Source organism: Oncorhynchus masou, chromosome 28 (assembly GCF_036934945.1).
Source record: "Oncorhynchus masou masou isolate Uvic2021 chromosome 28, UVic_Omas_1.1, whole genome shotgun sequence".
In the NCBI taxonomy this organism is placed as follows: domain Eukaryota; kingdom Metazoa; phylum Chordata; class Actinopteri; order Salmoniformes; family Salmonidae; genus Oncorhynchus; species Oncorhynchus masou.
This window is the reverse complement of record NC_088239.1, coordinates 87262745-87285516: the sequence shown is the minus strand read 5'-3', so window position 1 is coordinate 87285516 and position 22772 is coordinate 87262745. Positions and strand designations below refer to the sequence as shown.

General features: G+C 40.6%; 1 protein-coding gene across 1 annotated transcript in view; it reads right to left on the bottom strand.

Annotated features, from left to right (window-relative positions):
• musk (muscle, skeletal, receptor tyrosine kinase) overlaps positions 1-22772 on the bottom strand; it is a 76102-nt gene that overhangs the window by 16694 nt on the left and 36636 nt on the right. Inside the window, exons 13-14 of the mRNA XM_064943627.1 lie at positions 18916-19075; positions 12214-12391 (exon numbers count right to left, since the gene is read on the bottom strand). Coding sequence (XP_064799699.1) covers positions 12214-12391; positions 18916-19075 — 338 coding nt within the window. The remainder of the gene's footprint in view (positions 1-12213; positions 12392-18915; positions 19076-22772) is intronic.

Below are 22772 nucleotides of genomic sequence, written 5' to 3'. Positions count from 1 at the left end.
AGCTAGGACAGCAGAGTCCCTGCCCCCTGAAGCTAGGACAGCAGAGTCCCTGCCCCCTGAAGCTAGCAGAGTCCCTGCCACCTGAAGCTAGGACAGCAGAGTCCCTGCCCCCTGAAGCTAGGACAGCAGAGTCCCTGCTCCCTGAAGCTAGGACAGCAGAGTCCCTGCCCCTGAACCTAGGACAGCAGAGTCCCTGTCCCCTGAACCTAGGACAGCAGAGTCCCTGTCCCCTGAACCTAGGACAGCAGAGTCCCTGCCCCCTGAAGCTAGGACAGCAGAGTCCCTGCCCCCTGAAGCTAGCACAGCAGAGTCCCTGCCCCCTGAAGCTAGGACAGCAGAGTCCCTGCTCCCTGAAGCTAGGACAGCAGAGTCCCTGCCCCTGAACCTAGGACAGCAGAGTCCCTGCCCCTGAACCTAGGACAGCGGAGTCCCTGTCCCCTGAACCTAGGACAGCAGAGTCCCTGCCCCCTGAAGCTAGGACAGCAGAGTCCCTGCCCCCTGAAACTAGGACAGCAGAGTCCCTGCCCCCTGAAGCTAGGACAGCAGAGTCCCTGCCCCCTGAAGCTAGGACAGCAGAGTCCCTGCCCCCTGAAGCTAGGACAGCAGAGTCCCTGCCCCCTGAAGCTAGGACAGCAGAGTCCCTGCCCCCTGAAGCTAGGACAGCAGAGTCCCTGCCCCTGAACCTAGGACAGCAGAGTCCCTGTCCTCTGAACCTAGGACAGCAGAGTCCCTGCCCCCTGAAGCTAGGACAGCAGATTCCCTGCCCCCTGAACCTCGGACAGCAGAGTCCCTGCCCCCTGAAGCTAGGACAGCAGAGTCCCTGCCCCCTGAACCTAGGACAGAGTGTCCCTGCCCCCTGAAGCTAGGACAGCAGAGTCCCTGCCCCCTGAAGCTAGGACAGCAGAGTCCCTGCCCCCTGAACCTCGGACAGCAGAGTCCCTGCCCCCTGAAGCTAGGACAGCAGAGTCCCTGCCCCTGAAGCTAGGACAGCAGAGTCCCTGCCCCCTGAAGCTAGGACAGCAGAGTCCCTGCCCCCTGAACCTAGGACAGCAGAGTCCCTGCCCCCTGAAGCTAGGACAGCAGAGTCCCTGCCCCCTGAAGCTAGGACAGCAGAGTCCCTGCCCCCTGAAACTAGGACAGCAGAGTCCCTGCCCCCTGCCCGTCTTCCATAAACATCTGAAACTGTACCTCTTCATACAGTATATTAAATAATCCTCCTCCTCACCTCAACTCCCCCCTTTCTAGCTTGGACTCTACTGACAGCTATGTTATTGAGGGAAAATGTACTAACTATGCCTGCAATGTGTGGTTGTTACACCTAGCTATCTGAAGATGAATGCACTAACTTTTTTAAAATGTTTATTGATTTGATTGAACCCTTATTTTACCAGGTAAGTTGACTGAGAACACATTCTCATTGACAGCAATGACCTGGAGAATAGTTACAGGGGAGAGATATGGGGATGAATGAGCCAATTGTTAGCTTGGGGAGGGTTCTGGAGGATTGGAAACCGTAGTGCTAATCATTTTGTCCCCTGTCTTTTAGAATTTCTTTATTTTATCATTTATTAAACTAAATATCTTTCTCTGAGTAATTTTTGGACACCTGCCTACACACAATCAAAGTGGAATTATGTTTATAGAAATGTTTACAAATTAATCAAAACATATAAGCCGAAATGCCTTGAATAAGTATTCAACCCCGTTGTTACGGCAAGTCTAATTAAGTTCAGAAGTAAAAATGTGCTTAACAAGTCATATAATAAATAAAAATAAACAAAACAAAAGTATGCTTGAATAATGCTGAGGGTCAACGCTGTAACATCAACGCTGTAACATCCAAGGCGGTGGCCCGTTCCTGTAGGTTCATGCTCTACAACATCCGCAGAGTACGACCCTGCCTCACACAGGAAGCGGCGCAGGTCCTAATCCAGGCACTTGTCATCTCCCGTCTGGATTACTGCAACTCGCTGTTGGCTGGGCTCCCTGCCTGTGCCATTAAACCCCTACAACTCATCCAGAACGCCGCAGCCCGTCTGGTGTTCAACCTTCCCAAGTTCTCTCACGTCACCCCGCTCCTCCGCTCTCTCCACTGGCTTCCAGTTGAAGCTCGCATCCGCTACAAGACCATGGTGCTTGCCTACGGAGCTGTGAGGGGAACGGCACCGCAGTACCTCCAGGCTCTGATCAGGCCTTACACCCAAACAAGGGCACTGCGTTCATCCACCTCTGGCCTGCTCGCCTCCCTACCACTGAGGAAGTACAGTTCCCGCTCAGCCCAGTCAAAACTGTTCGCTGCTCTGGCCCCCCAATGGTGGAACAAACTCCCTCACGACGCCAGGACAGCGGAGTCAATCACCACCTTCTGGAGACACCTGAAACCCCACCTCTTCAAGGAATACCTAGGACAGGATAAAGTAATCCTTCTCACCCCCCCCCCTTAAATGATTTAGATGCACTATTGTAAAGTGGCTGTTCCACTGGATGTCAGAAGGTGAATTCACCAATTTGTAAGTCGCTCTGGATAAGAGCGTCTGCTAAATGACTTAAATGTAATGTAAATGTCTGAGGTTGATGCCGTGCAGGTGCTTGCATGCATATACACACACTCGCATTCAAACGCACACATGTGCACACACACAGACACACACACATACATACACACATTTATATACTGCCACAAATGCACTCAAACGTATACAGTTGTCCTGGATGTCTGGTTTGATTGTTGTTGTTGTCTTTGGTTTATTGTCTTTGTGATAGTTATTGTCCTGGTTGTCTTTGTGATAGTTATTGTCCTGGTTGTCTTTGTGATAGTTATTGTCCTGGTTGTCTTTGTGATAGTTATTGTCCTGGTTGTCTTTGTGATAGTTATTGTCCTGGTTGTCTTTGTGATAGTTATTGTCCTGGTTGTCTTTGTGATAGTTATTGTCCTGGTTGTCTTTGTGTTAGTTATTGTCCTGGTTGTCTTTGTGTTAGTTATTGTCCTGGATGTCTGCTGTGGTTGTTATTGTCCTGGTTGTCTTTGTGATAGTTATTGTCCTGGATGTCTGCTGTGGTTGTTGTTGTCCTGGATGTGAATTTCAAACACAGATCAAACCACAAAGACCTGGGAGGTTTTCCAATGCCAAAGAAGGGAACATATTGGGAGATGGGTAAAAAATACAAACGTAGACATTGAATATCCCTTTGAGCATGGTGAATATATTAATTACACTTCGGATGGTGAATCATTACACCCAGTCACTACAAAGATAGTCCGTCACGGAGAGGAAGGAAACCGCTTAGGAATTTCACCAGAAAGCCAATAGTGACTTCAGAAGTTTAGTAGCTTTGATAGAAAAATGAAAATGGATCAACAACATTGTAGTTACTCCACTGTACTGACAGAGTGAAAAGAAGGAAGCCTGTGCAGAATACAAATATTCCAAAACATGCATCCTGTTTGCAATAAGGCAATACTGCAAAAAATGTTGCAAAGCAATTCGCTTTTGTTTGGGGCAAATCCAATTCAATACATTACTGATTATCTTCAAGCATGGTGGTGGCTGCATCATGTTATGGGTATTATTGTAATCTGGACGTTTTTTAGGATAAAAAAGAAACAGAATGGAGCTAAGCACAGGCAAAATCCCAGAGGCAAACCTGGTTCAGTCTGCTTTCCACCAGACACTGGTAGATGAGTTCACCTTTCAGCAGGATAATAACCTAAAACACATCGCCACATCAACAGTGGAGTTGCTTGCCAAGAAGACAGTGAATGTTCCTGACTTAAATCTACTTGAAAATATATGGCAAGACTTGAAAATGGTTGTCTAGTAATGATCAACAACCAATTTGACAGAGATTTGAATATTTTTTTAAAGAATAATGGCCAAATGTTGCGCAATCCAGGTGTGGAAAACTCTTAGAGACTTACCCAGAAGGACTCAAAGTTGTAATCAATGCCAAAGGTGCTTCTACAAAGTATTGACTCAGGGGTGTGAATACTTATGGAAATACTTTTTCAGTCTTTCATTTTCAATAAATTAAAAAAATGTCCAAAAACATGTTTTCACTTTGTCCTTATGAGGTATTTTGTGCAGATGGGTGAGAAAATAAATCAATGTAATCAATGAAATGAAGTCAGAATTCGGGCTGTAACAACAAAATGTGGAATAAGTCAAGGGGAATGAAGACTTTCTAAAGGCACTGTATAACTAACCACGTTACTAACTAGATAACTAACCACGTTACTAACTATATAACTAACCACGTTACTAACTATATAACTAACCACGTTACTAACTATATAACTAACCACGTTACTAACTATATAACTAACCACGTTACTAACTATATAACTAACCACGTTACTAACTATATAACTAACCACGTTACTAACTATATAACTAACCACGTTACTAACTACATAACTAACGATGTTACTAACTACATAACTAACCACGTTACTAACTATATAACTAACCACGTTACTAACTATATAACTAACCACGTTACTAACTATATAACTAACCACGTTACTAACTATATAACTAACCACGTTACTAACTACATAACTAACCACATTACTAACTATATAACTAACCACGTTACTAACTATATAACTAACCACATTACTAACTATATAACTAACCACGTTACTAACTATATAACTAACCACGTTACTAACTATATAACTAACCACGTTACTAACTATATAACTAACCACGTTACTAACTATATAACTAACCACGTTACTAACTATATAACTAACCACGTTACTAACTATATAACTAACCACGTTACTAACTATATAACTAACCACGTTACTAACTATATAACTAACGATGTTACTAACTATATAACTAACCACGTTACTAACTATATAACTAACCACGTTACTAACTATATAACTAACCATGTTACTAACTATACAACTAACCATGTTACTAACTATATAACTAACCACATAACTAACCACGTTACTAACTATATAAAAAGCCATGTTACTAACTATATAACTAACCACGTTTCTAACTATATAACTAACCACGTTACTAACTATATAACTAACCACGTTACTAACTATATAACTAACCACATAACTAACCACGTTACTAACTATATAACTAACCACGTTACTAACTACATAACTAACCACGTTACTAACTATACAACTAACCACGTTACTAACTATATAACTAACCACGTTACTAACTATATAACTAACCACGTTACTAACTATATAACTAACCATGTTACTAACTATATAACTAACCACGTTACTAACAATATAACTAACCACGTTACTAACTATATAACTAACCACGTTACTAACTATACAACTAACCACGTTACTAACTATACAACTAACCATCACTAACTATACCACTAACCACGTTATTAACTATGTAACTAACCACGTTACTAACTATATAACTAACCACGTTACTAACTATATAACTAACCACGTTACTAACTATATAACTAACCATGTTACTAACTATACAACTAACCATGTTACTAACTATATAACTAACCACATAACTAACCACGTTACTAACTATATAACAAGCCATGTTACTAACTATATAACTAACCACGTTACTAACTATATAACTAACCACGTTACTAACTATATAACTAACCATGTTACTAACTATATAACTAACCACGTTACTAACTATATAACTAGCCATGTTACTAACTATATAACTAACCACGTTACCAACTATATAACTAACCACGTTACTAACTATATAACTAACCATGTTACTAACTATATAACTAACCACATAACTAACCACTTACTAACTATATAACTAAACATGTTACTAACTATATAACTAACCATGTTATTAATTATGTAACTAACCACATAACTAACCACGTTACTAACTATATAACTAGCCATGTTACTAACTATATAACTATCCATGTTACTAACTATGTAACTAACCACGTTACTAACTATGTAACTAACCACGTTACTAAACATGTTGCTAACTGTATTTCTAAACGGGTTACTAACCACATTACTAACTATATAACTAAACACGTTACTAACTATGTAACTAAGCACGTTACTAACTATGTAACTAACCACGTTACTAACTATGTAACTAACCACGTTACTAACTATGTAACTAACCACGTTACTAACTACATAACTAACCACGTTACTAACTATATAACTAACCATGTTACTAACTATATAACTAACCACATAACTAACCACGTTACTAACTATATAACTAAACATGTTACTAACTATATAACTAACCATGTTATTAATTATGTAACTAACCACATAACTAACCACGTTACTAACTATATAACTAACCATGTTACTAACTATATAACTATCCATGTTACTAACTATGTAACTAACCACGTTACTAACTATGTAACTAACCACGTTACTAAACATGTTGCTAACTGTATTTCTAAACGGGTTACTAACCACATTACTAACTATATAACTAAACACGTTACTAACTATGTAACTAAGCACGTTACTAACTATGTAACTAACCACGTTACTAACTATGTAACTAACCACGTTACTAACTATGTAACTAACCATGTTACTAACTACATAACTAACCACGTTACTAACTATACAACTAACCACGTTACTAACTATATAACTAACCACGTTACTAACTATATAACTAACCACGTTACTAACTATATAACTAACCATGTTACTAACTATATAACTAACCACGTTACTAACAATATAACTAACCACGTTACTAACTATATAACTAACCATGTTACTAACTATACAACTAACCATGTTACTAACTATATAACTAACCACATAACTAACCACGTTACTAACTATATAAAAAGCCATGTTACTAACTATATAACTAACCACGTTTCTAACTATATAACTAACCACGTTACTAACTATATAACTAACCACGTTACTAACTATATAACTAACCACATAACTAACCACGCTACTAACTATATAACTAACCACGTTACTAACTACATAACTAACCACGCTACTAACTATACAACTAACCACGTTAAACTATATAACTAACCACGTTACTAACTATATAACTAACCACGTTACTAACTATATAACTAACCATGTTACTAACTATATAACTAACCACGTTACTAACAATATAACTAACCACGTTACTAACTATATAACTAACCACGTTACTAACTATACAACTAACCACGTTACTAACTATACAACTAACCACGTTACTAACTATACAACTAACCACGTTACTAACTATACCACTAACCACGTTATTAACTATGTAACTAACCACGTTACTAACTATATAACTAACCACGTTACTAACTATATAACTAACCACGTTACTAACTATATAACTAACCATGTTACTAACTATACAACTAACCATGTTACTAACTATATAACTAACCACATAACTAACCACGTTACTAACTATATAACAAGCCATGTTACTAACTATATAACTAACCACGTTACTAACTATATAACTAACCACGTTACTAACTATATAACTAACCATGTTACTAACTATATAACTAACCACGTTACTAACTATATAACTAGCCATGTTACTAACTATATAACTAACCACGTTACCAACTATATAACTAACCACGTTACTAACTATATAACTAACCATGTTACTAACTATATAACTAACCACATAACTAACCACGTTACTAACTATATAACTAAACATGTTACTAACTATATAACTAACCATGTTATTAATTATGTAACTAACCACATAACTAACCACGTTACTAACTATATAACTAGCCATGTTACTAACTATATAACTATCCATGTTACTAACTATGTAACTAACCACGTTACTAACTATGTAACTAACCACGTTACTAAACATGTTGCTAACTGTATTTCTAAACGGGTTACTAACCACATTACTAACTATATAACTAAACACGTTACTAACTATGTAACTAAACACGTTACTAACTATGTAACTAACCACGTTACTAACTATGTAACTAACCACGTTACTAACTATGTAACTAACCACGTTACTAACTACATAACTAACCACGTTACTAACTATATAACTAACCATGTTACTAACTATATAACTAACCACATAACTAACCACGTTACTAACTATATAACTAAACATGTTACTAACTATATAACTAACCATGTTATTAATTATGTAACTAACCACATAACTAACCACGTTACTAACTATATAACTAGCCATGTTACTAACTATATAACTATCCATGTTACTAACTATGTAACTAACCACGTTACTAACTATGTAACTAACCACGTTACTAAACATGTTGCTAACTGTATTTCTAAACGGGTTACTAACCACATTACTAACTATATAACTAAACACGTTACTAACTATGTAACTAAGCACGTTACTAACTATGTAACTAACCACGTTACTAACTATGTAACTAACCACGTTACTAACTATGTAACTAACCACGTTACTAACTACATAACTAACCACGTTACTAACTATACAACTAACCACGTTACTAACTATATAACTAACCACGTTACTAACTATATAACTAACCACGTTACTAACTATATAACTAACCATGTTACTAACTATATAACTAACCACGTTACTAACAATATAACTAACCACGTTACTAACTAACTATATAACTAACCACGTTACTAACTATACAACTAACCACGTTACTAACTATACAACTAACCACGTTACTAACTATACAACTAACCACGTTACTAACTATACCACTAACCACGTTATTAACTATGTAACTAACCACGTTACTAACTATATAACTAACCACGTTACTAACTATATAACTAACCACGTTACTAACTATATAACTAACCATGTTACTAACTATACAACTAACCATGTTACTAACTATATAACTAACCACATAACTAACCACGTTACTAACTATATAACAAGCCATGTTACTAACTATATAACTAACCACGTTACTAACTATATAACTAACCACGTTACTAACTATATAACTAACCATGTTACTAACTATATAACTAACCACGTTACTAACTATATAACTAGCCATGTTACTAACTATATAACTAACCACGTTACCAACTATATAACTAACCACGTTACTAACTATATAACTAACCATGTTACTAACTATATAACTAACCACATAACTAACCACGTTACTAACTATATAACTAAACATGTTACTAACTATATAACTAACCATGTTATTAATTATGTAACTAACCACATAACTAACCACGTTACTAACTATATAACTAGCCATGTTACTAACTATATAACTATCCATGTTACTAACTATGTAACTAACCACGTTACTAACTATGTAACTAACCACGTTACTAAACATGTTGCTAACTGTATTTCTAAACGGGTTACTAACCACATTACTAACTATATAACTAAACACGTTACTAACTATGTAACTAAGCACGTTACTAACTATGTAACTAACCACGTTACTAACTATGTAACTAACCACGTTACTAACTATGTAACTAACCACGTTACTAACTACATAACTAACCACGTTACTAACTATATAACTAACCATGTTACTAACTATATAACTAACCACATAACTAACCACGTTACTAACTATATAACTAAACATGTTACTAACTATATAACTAACCATGTTATTAATTATGTAACTAACCACATAACTAACCACGTTACTAACTATATAACTAGCCATGTTACTAACTATATAACTATCCATGTTACTAACTATGTAACTAACCACGTTACTAACTATGTAACTAACCACGTTACTAAACATGTTGCTAACTGTATTTCTAAACGGGTTACTAACCACATTACTAACTATATAACTAAACACGTTACTAACTATGTAACTAAGCACGTTACTAACTATGTAACTAACCACGTTACTAACTATGTAACTAACCACGTTACTAACTATGTAACTAACCACGTTACTAACTACATAACTAACCACGTTACTAACTATATAACTAACCATGTTACTAACTATATAACTAACCACATAACTAACCACGTTACTAACTATATAACTAAACATGTTACTAACTATATAACTAACCATGTTATTAATTATGTAACTAACCACATAACTAACCACGTTACTAACTATATAACTAGCCATGTTACTAACTATATAACTATCCATGTTACTAACTATGTAACTAACCACGTTACTAACTATGTAACTAACCACGTTACTAAACATGTTGCTAACTGTATTTCTAAACGGGTTACTAACCACATTACTAACTATATAACTAAACACGTTACTAACTATGTAACTAAGCACGTTACTAACTATGTAACTAACCACGTTACTAACTATGTAACTAACCACGTTACTAACTATGTAACTAACCACGTTACTAACTACATAACTAACCACGTTACTAACTATACAACTAACCACGTTACTAACTATATAACTAACCACGTTACTAACTATATAACTAACCACGTTACTAACTATATAACTAACCATGTTACTAACTATATAACTAACCACGTTACTAACAATATAACTAACCACGTTACTAACTATATAACTAACCACGTTACTAACTATACAACTAACCACGTTACTAACTATACAACTAACCACGTTACTAACTATACAACTAACCACGTTACTAACTATACCACTAACCACGTTATTAACTATGTAACTAACCACGTTACTAACTATATAACTAACCACGTTACTAACTATATAACTAACCACGTTACTAACTATATAACTAACCATGTTACTAACTATACAACTAACCATGTTACTAACTATATAACTAACCACATAACTAACCACGTTACTAACTATATAACAAGCCATGTTACTAACTATATAACTAACCACGTTACTAACTATATAACTAACCACGTTACTAACTATATAACTAACCATGTTACTAACTATATAACTAACCACGTTACTAACTATATAACTAGCCATGTTACTAACTATATAACTAACCACGTTACCAACTATATAACTAACCACGTTACTAACTATATAACTAACCATGTTACTAACTATATAACTAACCACATAACTAACCACGTTACTAACTATATAACTAAACATGTTACTAACTATATAACTAACCATGTTATTAATTATGTAACTAACCACATAACTAACCACGTTACTAACTATATAACTAGCCATGTTACTAACTATATAACTATCCATGTTACTAACTATGTAACTAACCACGTTACTAACTATGTAACTAACCACGTTACTAAACATGTTGCTAACTGTATTTCTAAACGGGTTACTAACCACATTACTAACTATATAACTAAACACGTTACTAACTATGTAACTAAGCACGTTACTAACTATGTAACTAACCACGTTACTAACTATGTAACTAACCACGTTACTAACTATGTAACTAACCACGTTACTAAACATGTTGCTAACTGTATTTCTAAACGGGTTACTAACCATGTTACTAAGCGTGTTACTAGCCGTGTTACTAACTGTTACTAGCCATGTTACTAACTGTATTACTAAGCGCGTTACTAAGCGTATTACTAAGCGTCTTACTAAGTGTATTACTAACTGTGTTACTAACTGTGTTACTAAGTGTATTACTAACTGTGTTACTTAGCGTGTTACTAAGTGTGTTTCTAAGCGTGTTACTAACTGTGTTACTAAGTGTATTACTAACTGTGTTACTTAGCGTGTTACTAAGTGTGTTACTAAGCGTGTTACTAAGTGTGTTACTAAGCGTGTTACTAACTGTGTTAGTAAGTGTATTACTAACTGTGTTACTAACTGTGTTACTAAGCGTGTTACTTAGCGTATTACTAACTGTGTTACTAAGCGTGTTACTAAGCGTGTTACTAAGCGTATTACTAACTGTGTTACTAAGCGTGTTACTAAGCGTATTACTAACTGTGTTACTAAGCGTGTTACTAACTGTGTTACTAAGCGTATTACTAACTGTGTTACTAAGCGTGTTACTAAGTGTGTTACTAAGCGTATTACTAACTGTGTTACTAAGCGTGTTACTAAGCGTGTTACTAAGCGTGTTACTAAGCGTGTGTTACTAACTGTGTTACTAAGTGTTACTAAAGCGTATTACTAACTGTGTTACTAAGCGTGTTACTAAGCGTGTTACTGTGTTACTAAGTGTATTACTAACTGTTGAAGAAATGTCTGCAGAATGTCTTCTGCTATATTGGCTGACATAACCCAGCGTACGTCTTGTGGTTCTTCCATGTCTTCCTCCTCCTCTTGCACATGATGATGATGAGGAATGCTATGGCTGCGAAGGCTGCTAGTAGACAGATGATGATGATCATAGAGTAGGCCGGAGAGACGGAGGGAGGGAGGAGGGGAGGATTCTGGCGAGGGAACGATGACTCCGTCTTCACTACCACTGGGGGGACAAAGAGTCAACAGTCTTCATTAGTATTGAGGGGACAGAGAGTCAACAGTCTTCACTACCACTGGGGGGACAAAGAGTCAACAGTCTTCATTAGTAATGAGGGGACAAAGAGTCAACAGTCTTCATTAGTATTGAGGGGACAAAGAGTCAACAGTCTTCATTAGTATTGAGGGGACAGAGAGTCAACTGTATTGAGGGGACAGAGAGTCAACAGTCTTCACTAGTATTGAGGGGACAGAGAGTCAACAGTCTTCACTAGTATTGAGGGTACAGAGAGTCAACAGTCTTCACTAGTATTGAGGGGACAGAGCGTCAACAGTCTTCACTACCACTGGGGGGACAGAAAGTCAACAGTCTTCACTAGTATTGAAGGGACAGAGAGTCAACAGTCTTCACTACCACTGGGGGGACAAAGAGTCAACAGTCTTCATTAGTATTGAGGGGACAAAGAGTCAACAGTCTTCATTAGTATTGAGGGGACAAAGAGTCAACAGTCTTCATTAGTATTGAGGGGACAGAGAGTCAACAGTCTTCATTAGTATTGAGGGGACAGAGAGTCAACAGTCTTCAATAGTATTGAGGGGACAGAGAGTCAACAGTCTTCACTAGTATTGAGGGGACAGAGAGTCAACAGTCTTCACTAGTATTGAGGGGACAGAGAGTCAACCGTCTTCATTAGTATTGAGGGGACAGAGGGTCAACAGTCTTCACTACGACTGGGGGGACAAAGAGTCAACAGTCTTCACTAGTATTGAGGGGACAGAGAGTCAACAGTCTTCACTACCACTGGGGGGACAAAGAGTCAACAGTCTTCATTAGTATTGAGGGGACAGAGAGTCAACAGTCTTCACTACCACTGGGGGGACAAAGAGTCAACAGTCTTCATTAGTATTGAGGGGACAAAGAGTCAACAGTCTTCATTAGTATTGAGGGGACAGAGAGTCAACAGTCTTCATTAGTATTGAGGGGACACAACAGTCTTCACTACCACTGGGGGGACAAAGAGTCAACAGTCTTCATTAGTATTGAGGGGACAGAGAGTCAACAGTCTTCATTAGTATTGAGGGGACAGAGAGTCAACAGTCTTCACTACCACTGGGGGGACAAAGAGCCAACAGTCTTCATTAGTATTGAGGGGACAGAGAGTCAACAGTCTTCACTACCACTGGGGGGACAAAGAGTCAACAGTCTTCATTAGTATTGAGGGGACAGAGAGTCAACAGTCTTCACTAGTATTGAGGGTACAGAGAGTCAACAGACTTCACTAGTATTGAGGGGACAGAGAGTCAACAGTCTTCATTAGTATTGAGGGGACAGAGAGTCAACAGTCTTCACTAGTATTGAGGGGACAGAGAGTCAACAGTCTTCACTAGTATTGAGGGGACAGAGAGTCAACAGTCTTCATTAGTATTGAGGGGACAGAGAGTCAACAGTCTTCACTAGTATTGAGGGTACAGAGAGTCAACAGTCTTCATTAGTATTGAGGGGACAGAGAGTCAACAGTCTTCATTAGTATTGAGGGGACAGAGAGTCAACAGTCTTCACTAGTATTGAGGGGACAGACAGTCAACAGTCTTCACTAGTATTGAGGGGACAGAGAGTCAACAGTCTTCATTAGTATTGAGGGGACAGAGGGTCAACAGTCTTCACTACCACTGGGGGGACAAAGAGTCAACAGTCTTCACTAGTATTGAGGGGACAGAGAGTCAACAGTCTTCACTACCACTGGGGGGACAAAGAGTCAACAGTCTTCATTAGTATTGAGGGGACAGAGAGTCAACAGTCTTCATTAGTATTGAGGGGACAGAGAGTCAACAGTCTTCACTACCACTGGGGGGGACAAAGAGTCAACAGTCTTCATTAGTATTGAGGGGACAAAGAGTCAACAGTCTTCATTAGTATTGAGGGGACAGAGAGTCAACAGTCTTCATTAGTATTGAGGGGACAGAGAGTCAACAGTCTTCACTACCACTGGGGGGACAAAGAGTCAACAGTCTTCATTAGTATTGAGGGGACAGAGAGTCAACAGTCTTCATTAGTATTGAGGGGACAGAGAGTCAACAGTCTTCACTACCACTGGGGGGACAAAGAGTCAACAGTCTTCATTAGTATTGAGGGGACAGAGAGTCAACAGTCTTCACTACCACTGGGGGGACAAAGAGTCAACAGTCTTCATTAGTATTGAGGGGACAGAGAGTCAACAGTCTTCACTAGTATTGAGGGTACAGAGAGTCAACAGTCTTCACTAGTATTGAGGGGACAGAGCGTCAGGGGGGACAGACAGACTAGAGTCAACAGTCTTCACTAGGGGGGACAGAGAGTCATCTTCACTACCACTGGGACAGAGAGTCAACAGTCTTCACTACCACTGGGGGACAGAGAGTCAACAGTCTTCATCAACAGTAGTATTTCAATAGTATTGAGGGGACAGAGAGTCAACAGTCTTCACTAGTATTGAGGGGACAGAGAGTCAACAGTCTTCACTAGTATTGAGGGGACAGAGAGTCAACCGTCTTCATTAGTATTGAGGGGACAGAGGGTCAACAGTCTTCACTACCACTGTCAACAGTCTTCACTAGTATTGAGGGGACAGAGAGTCAACAGTCTTCACTACCACTGGGGGACAAAGAGTTCATTAGTATTGAGGGGACAGAGAGTCACAGTCTTCACTAGTATTGAGGGGACAGAGAGTCAACAGTCTTCACTAGTATTGGGGACAGAGAGTCAACAGTCTTCATTAGTATTGAGGGGACAGAGAGTCAACAGTCTTCACTAGTATTGAGGGTACAGAGAGTCAACAGTCTTCATTAGTATTGGGGGACAGAGAGTCAACAGTCTTCATTAGTATTGAGGGGACAGAGAGTCAACAGTCTCACTAGTATTGAGGGGACAGACAGTCAACAGTCTTCACTAGTATTGAGGGGACAGTCAACAGTCTTCATTAGTATTGAGGGGACAGAGGGTCAACAGTCTTCACTACCACTGGGGGGACAAAGAGTCAACAGTCTTCACTAGTATTGGGGGACAGAGAGTCAACAGTCTTCACTACCACTGGGGGAGTCAACAGTCTTCATTAGTACAACAGAGAGTCAACAGTCTTCATTAGTATTGAGGGGACAAAGAGTCAACAGTCTTCATTAGTATTGAGGGGACAGTCTTGAGGGGGACAAAGAGTCAACAGTCTTCATTAGTATTGAGGGGACAGAGAGTCAACAGTCTTCATTAGTATTGAGGGGACAGAGAGTCAACAGTCTTCATTAGTATTGAGGGGACAAAGAGTCAACAGCATTAGTATTGAGGGGACAGAGAGTCAACAGTCTTCACTACCACTGGGGGGACAAAGACAACAGTCTTCAGTCACTAGTATTGAGGGTACAGAGAGTCAACAGACTTCACTAGTATTGAGGGGACAGAGAGTCTCTCACTTAGTATAGTATTGAGGGGACAGAGAGTCAACAGTCTTCACTACAGAGAGTCACTGAGGGTACAGAGAGTCAACAGTCTTCATTAGTATTGGGAGTCAACAGTCTTCATTAGTATTGAGGGGACAGAGAGTCAACAGTCTTCACTAGTATTGAGGGGACAGACAGTCAACAGTCTTCACTAGTATTGAGGGGACAGAGAGTCAACAGTCTTCATTAGTATTGAGGGGACAGAGGGTCAACAGTCTTCACTACCATTACAAAGTCAACAGTCTTCACTAGTATTGAGGGGACAGAGAGTCAACAGTCTTCACTACCACTGGGGGACAAAGAGTCAACAGTCTTCATTAGTAGAGAGTCAACAGTTGTATTGAGGGGACAGAGAGTCAACAGTCTTCACTACCACTGGGGGACAAAGAGTCAACAGTCTTCATTAGTATTGAGGGGACAAAGAGTCAGTCTTCATTAGTATTGAGGGGACAGTCTTCATTAGTATTGAGGGGACAGAGAGTCAACAGTCTTCACTAGTATTGAGGGGACAAAGAGTCAACAGTCTTCATTAGTATTGAGGGGACAGAGAGTCAACAGTCTTCATTAGTATTGAGGGGACAGAGAGTCAACAGTCTTCACTACCACTGGGGGACAAAGAAACAGTCTTCATTAGTCAGAGAGTCAACAGTCTTCATTAGTATTGAGGGGACAGAGAGTCAACAGTCTTCACTACCACTGGGGGACAAAGAGTCAACAGTCTTCATTAGTATTGAGGGGACAGAGAGTCAACAGTCTTCACTACCACTAGTATTGAGGGGACAGAGAGTCAACAGTCTTCACTAGTATTGAGGGGACAGAGAGTCAACAGTCTTCATTAGTATTGAGGGGACAGAGAGTCAACAGTCTTCACTACCACTGGGGGGACAGAGAGTCAGTCTCAACAGTCACTAGTATTGGGGGACAGACAGAGAGAGTCAACAGTCTTCACTACAGAGAGTCAACAGTCACTGGGGGGACAGAGAGTCAACAGTCTTCACTAGTATTGAGGGGACAGAGAGTCAACAGTCTTCACTAGTATTGAGGGGACAGAGAGTCAACAGTCTTCACTAGTAGTATTGTATTGGGGACAGAGAGTCAACAGTCTTCATTAGTATTGAGGGGACAGTCAACAGTCTTCATTAGTCAAGAGTCAGTCTTCATTAGTATTGACAGAGGGGACAGAGAGTCAACAGTCTTCACTACCACTGTCAACAGTCTTCATTAGTATTGAGGGGACAGAGAGTCAACAGTCTTCACTACCACTGGGGGACAAAGAGTCAACAGTCTTCACAGAGAGTCAGTCTTCAGTCAACAGTCTTCATTAGTATTGAGGGGACAGAGAGTCAACAGTCTTCATTGGGGGACAAAGTCAACAGTCTTCATTAGAGGGGACAGAGAGTCAACAGTCTTCACTAGTATTGAGGGGACAGAGAGTCAACAGTCTTCACTAGTATTGAGGGGACAGAGAGTCACTGGGGGGACAAAGAGTCAACAGTCTTCATTAGTATTGAGGGGACAGATTAGTATTGTCTTCAGGGGACAAAGAGTCAACAGTCTTCATTAGTATTGAGGGGACAGAGAGTCAACAGTCTTCACTAGTATTGACTGGGGGACAAAGAGTCAACAGTCTTCATTAGTATTGAGGGGACAGACTACCACTGAGTCAACAGTCTTCATTAGTATTGAGGGGACAGAGAGTCAACAGTCTTCACTACCACTGACAGAGAGTCAACAGTCTTCATTAGTATTGAGGGGACAGAGAGTCAACAGTCTTCACTACAAGTCTTCAGTAGTCAACAGTCTTCACTAGTATTGAGGGGACAGAGAGTCAACAGTCTTCATTAGTATTGAGGGGACAGAGGGTCAACAGTCTTCACTACCACTGGGGGGACAAAGAGTCAACAGTCTTCACTAGTATTGAGGGGACAGAGAGTCAACAGTCTTCACTACCACTGTATTGAGGGGACAGAGAGTCAACAGTCTTCACTACCACTGGGGGACAAAGAGTCAACAGTCTTCATTAGTATTGAGGGGACAGAGAGTCAACAGTCTTCATTAGTATTGAGGGGACAGAGAGTCAACAGTCTTCACTACCACTGGGGGGACAAAGAGTCAACAGTCTTCATTAGTATTGAGGGGACAGAGAGTCAACAGTCTTCACTAGTATTGAGGGGAGAGTCAACAGTCTTCATACCACTGTAGTCAACAGTCTTCACTACCACTACAGAAAGTCACAGAGAGTCAACAGTCTTCACTAGGGGGTACAGAGAGTCAGAGAGTCATCACTACCACTGGGGGGACAGAGAGTCAACAGTCTTCACTAGTATTGAAGGGACAGAGAGTCAACAGTCTTCACTACCACTGGGGGGACAGAGAGTCAACAGTCTTCACTACCACTGGGGGACAGAGAGTCAACAGTCTTCACTACCACTGGGGGGACAGAGAGTCAACAGTCTTCACTACCACTGGGGGGACAGAGAGTCAACAGTCTTCACTACCACTGGGGGGACAGAGAGTCAACAGTCTTCACTACCACTGGGGGGACAGAGAGTCAACAGTCTTCACTACCACTGGGGGGACAGAGAGTCAACAGTCATCACTACCACTGGGGGGACAGAGAGTCAACAGTCTTCACTACCCCTGGGGGGACAGAGAGTCAAGGCTGTCATCACAAGATGGATCTTACCTCAATTAGTAGCTCAATAAGTGCCCTTTTTCTCAAGACCTGAACAGGAAAACCACCTTGGCCCTAGCCATGCACTGTAGGTAGGGCCCATATTCTTCCTGATCAGGTCTCCAAGTCTTTTGGTAGTCATATTTGGGAACGCTGCAGTATCCCTACACTCTTAGAAAAAATGGTCCCAAAAATTGTTCTTCAGCTGTCCCCATAGGAGAACCATTTTTGGTTCCAGGTATAACTATTTTGGGTTCCATGTAGAACCGGCATGGAACCCAATAGGGTTCTACCTGGAACCAAAAGGGTTCTTCCAAGGGTTCTCCTATGGGGACAACCGAAGAACCCTTTGAGGGTCTAGATAGCACCTTTGTTTTCAAAGGATGTACCTTCTCCACATTTGGGAATGTTGCAGTATTCCCAGCGGATGTTGGGGTTGGTTGTATAACACCAGGGCTTCTCATTTTCTCCTCCGGGGTTCCGACACGAGCTCTGTGCGTTCCTCAGCTCTGATAATACATCCACACTGAGACGGTGCAGGTGGGGACCCTGAGACAGCGAGAGACAGAGAGAGAGAGACATGATCTCTTGCATTTTTCAACATAACCTTCACGCCAAATCAAAACTCTCAACCTACAACCTGATTTTGGACAAAATCACCAGGAAGGATTCCTACTACCAAAGTTTATTATGTCCAAGATATACAGCAAATGCTCTGGCAAACAAACAACAGAAACCTGAAAACACCATCCAATCTGGAACTGAGTGAGTCATGTTTAGTCTGAAGCTGCTTTTAAAGCCAAGAAAAAAAAAATATTACAATGATATACACTGCTCAAAAAAATTAAGGGAACACTTAAACAACACAATGTAACTCCAAGTCAATCACACTTCTGTGAAATCAAACTGGCCACTTAGGAAGCAACACTGATAGACAATAAATTTCATATGCTGTTGTGCAAATGGAATAGACAACAGGTGGAAATTATAGGCAATTAGCAAGACACCCCCAATAAAGGAGTGGTTCTGCAGGTGGTAACCACAGACCACTTCTCAGTTCCTATGCTTCCTGGCTGATGTTTTGGTCAATTTTGAATGCTGGCGGTGCTTTCACTCTAGTGGTAGCATGAGACGGAGTCTACAACCCACACAGTGGCTCAGGTAGTGTAGCTCATCCAGGATGGCACATCAATGTGAGCTGTGGCAAGAAGGTTTGCTGTGTCTGTCAGCGTAGTGTCCAGAGCATGGAGGCGCTAACAGGAGACAGGCCAGTACATCAGGAGATGTGGAGGAGGCCGTAGGAGGGCAACAACCCAGCAGCAGGACCGCTACCTCCGCCTTTGTGCAAGGAGGAGCAGGAGGAGCACTTCCAGAGCCCTGCAAAATGACCTCCAGCAGGCCTCAAATGTGCATGTGTCTGCTCAAATGGTCAGACTCCATGAGGGTGGTATGAGGGCCCGAAGTCCAAAGGTGGGGGTTGTGCTTACAGCCCAACACCGTGCAGGACGTTTGGCATTTCCCAGGGAACACCAAGATTGGCAAATCCACCACTGGCGCCCTGTGCTCTTCACAGATGAAAGCAGGTTCACACTGAGCACGTGACAGACGTGACAGAGTCTGGAGACGCCGTGGAGAACGGTGTGGGGTGGCATTTCTTAGGGGGGCCGCACAGCCCTCCATGTGCTCGCCAGAGGTAGCCTGACTGCCATTAGGTACCGAGATGAGATCCTCAGAACCCTTGTGAGACCATATGCTGGTGCGGTTGGCCCTGGGTCCCTCCTAATGCAAGACTTGTTTTAAGGACATTACATCAAAGTTGGATCAGCCTGTAGTGTGGTTTTCCACTTTAATTTTGAGTGTGACTCCAAATCCAGACCTCCATGGGTTGATAAATTTGATTTCCATTGATAATTTTTGTGTGATTTTGTTGTCAGCACATTCAACTAGGTAAAGAAAAAAGTATTTAATAAGAATATTTCATTCATTCGGATCTAGGATGTGTTATTTTAGTGTTCCCTTTATTTTTTTGAGCAGTGTATTTAAATTTATAAGGACTGAATGATAAGTTAAATGCAAGTATTTCCCGTGACTCAAAACAAAATGTCTACCTGGCCCACCGCTCCACCCTGGGACTTGAACAGCCTTTACCACCAGATCCACCTATACAAAGCAGCAGTGCCCACCTTCGCCCGTACCCAAAAGGGAGCCACAGACACCCACCCAGACTCCCCGGACCTACACATAGAGGACCCACGACGAGAGGACCTACATCCAGACCACAGCCACATCCACACCCCAACCCAATCAATACCCCCCCAAGACAACTCTGCCCACACCCCATTTAGGCCCCCTCAGATCAGCTATGCCACTCCTGCCCACCCCATGCCGCCCACTCCCGCAAAGAGGGCATCAACATGAAAGTCACACATATGCACATCGCTATGTTTGGAGGAAAAAGGGGGACGCTTGCAAGCCGAAGAACCCCATCTCAACTGTGAAGCACGGGGGTGGCAGCATCATGTTGTGGGGGTGCTTTGCTGCAGAAGGGACTGGTGCACTTCACAAAATAGATGGCATCATGAGGAGGAAAATTATGTGGATATTTTGGAGCAACATCTCAAGACATCAGTCAGGAAGTTAAAGCTTGATCGCAAATGGGTCTTCCAAATGGACAGATCTTCTGCACAGATTCTGCTGACCTGGGCCCTGACAGTAAATCTCAGTAAGACCAAAATAATGGTGTTCCAAAAAAGTACAGTTGCCAGGACCACAAATACAAATTCCATCTAGACACCGTTGCCCTAGAGCACACAAACTATATAGACCTCGGCCTAAACATCAGCGCCACAGGTAATTTCCATAAGGCTGTGAACGATCTGAGAGTCAAGGCAAGAAGCGTCTTCTATGCAATCAAAAGCAAAATTTTACATACCAATCAGGATCTTAAAAATACTTGAAACAGTTATTGAACCCATTGCCCTTTTATGGTTGTGAGGTCTGGGGTCCGCTCAATCATCTTCCTGGCAGTTGTGGCTGCTTTATTGTCTCTACCTTCTTGCCCTTTGTGCTGTTGTCTGTGCCCAATAATGTTTGTACTATGTTTTGTGCTGCTACCATGTTGTGCTGCTGCCATGTTGTGCTGCTGCCATGTTGTGCTGCTGCCATGTTGTGCTGCTACCATGTTGTGTTGTCATGTGTTGCTGCCATGCTATGTTTTTGTCCGAGGTCTCTTTTTATGTAGTGTTGTCTTTCTTGTCGTCATGTGTGTTTTGTCTTATATATATCTAGGCAAGTCATTTATAAACAAACTTATTCACAATGGCGGTCTACCAAAAGGAACAAGGCCTCCTGCGGGGACGGGGACTGGGATTAAAGAATATATATATAAGACCGTCATTGTGAATAAGAGTTTGTTTTTAATGTTGTGACTAGGGGGCAGTATATTCATTTTTGGAGAAAAAAAACATTCCCGTAGCAAACGGGATATTTTGTCAGGACAAGATGGTAGAAAACACTCTAAAGTTTCCAAAACTGTAGAAATATCGTCTGTGAGTATAACAGAACTGATGTTGCAGGCGACAGCCTGAGAAAAATCCAATCCGGAGGTGACTCATGTTTTTGTAAGCGCTGCGTTCCAATGAGTCCCTATTGAGCAGTGAATGTGCTATCAACCAGATTACTCTTTCTCCGTATTCCCGAAGGTGTCTACAGCATTGTGACGTAGTTTTACGCATTTATATTGAAGAATACCCGTAAGCAGCTACATTGCGCAAGTGATCACCTGATGCTGCCAGAGAGATTCTCACGTAAAATACAGAGGTAGCCATTACTCCAATCGGTCCTACTGAAAAATGAATTGTCCCGATGGATATATTATCGAATAGATATTTGAAAAACACCTTGAGAATTGATTATAAACAACGTTTGCCATGTTTCTGTCGATATTATGGAGCTAAATTTAAATATTTTTCTCCGTTTTCTTGACTGCAATTTCCGGGCGATTTCTCAGCCAAAGGTGAAGAACAAACAGGAGCTATTTCGCCTACAAAAATAATATTTTTTGAAAAAAGGAACATTTGCTATCTAACTGGGAGTCTCGTGAGTGAAAACATCCGAAGCTCATCAAAGGTAAACGATTTAAGTTGATTGCTTTTCTGATTTCCGTGACCAAGTTACCTGCAACTAGCTGGACAAAATGCTATGCTAGGCTATCGATAAACTTACACAAATGCTTGTCTAGCTTTGG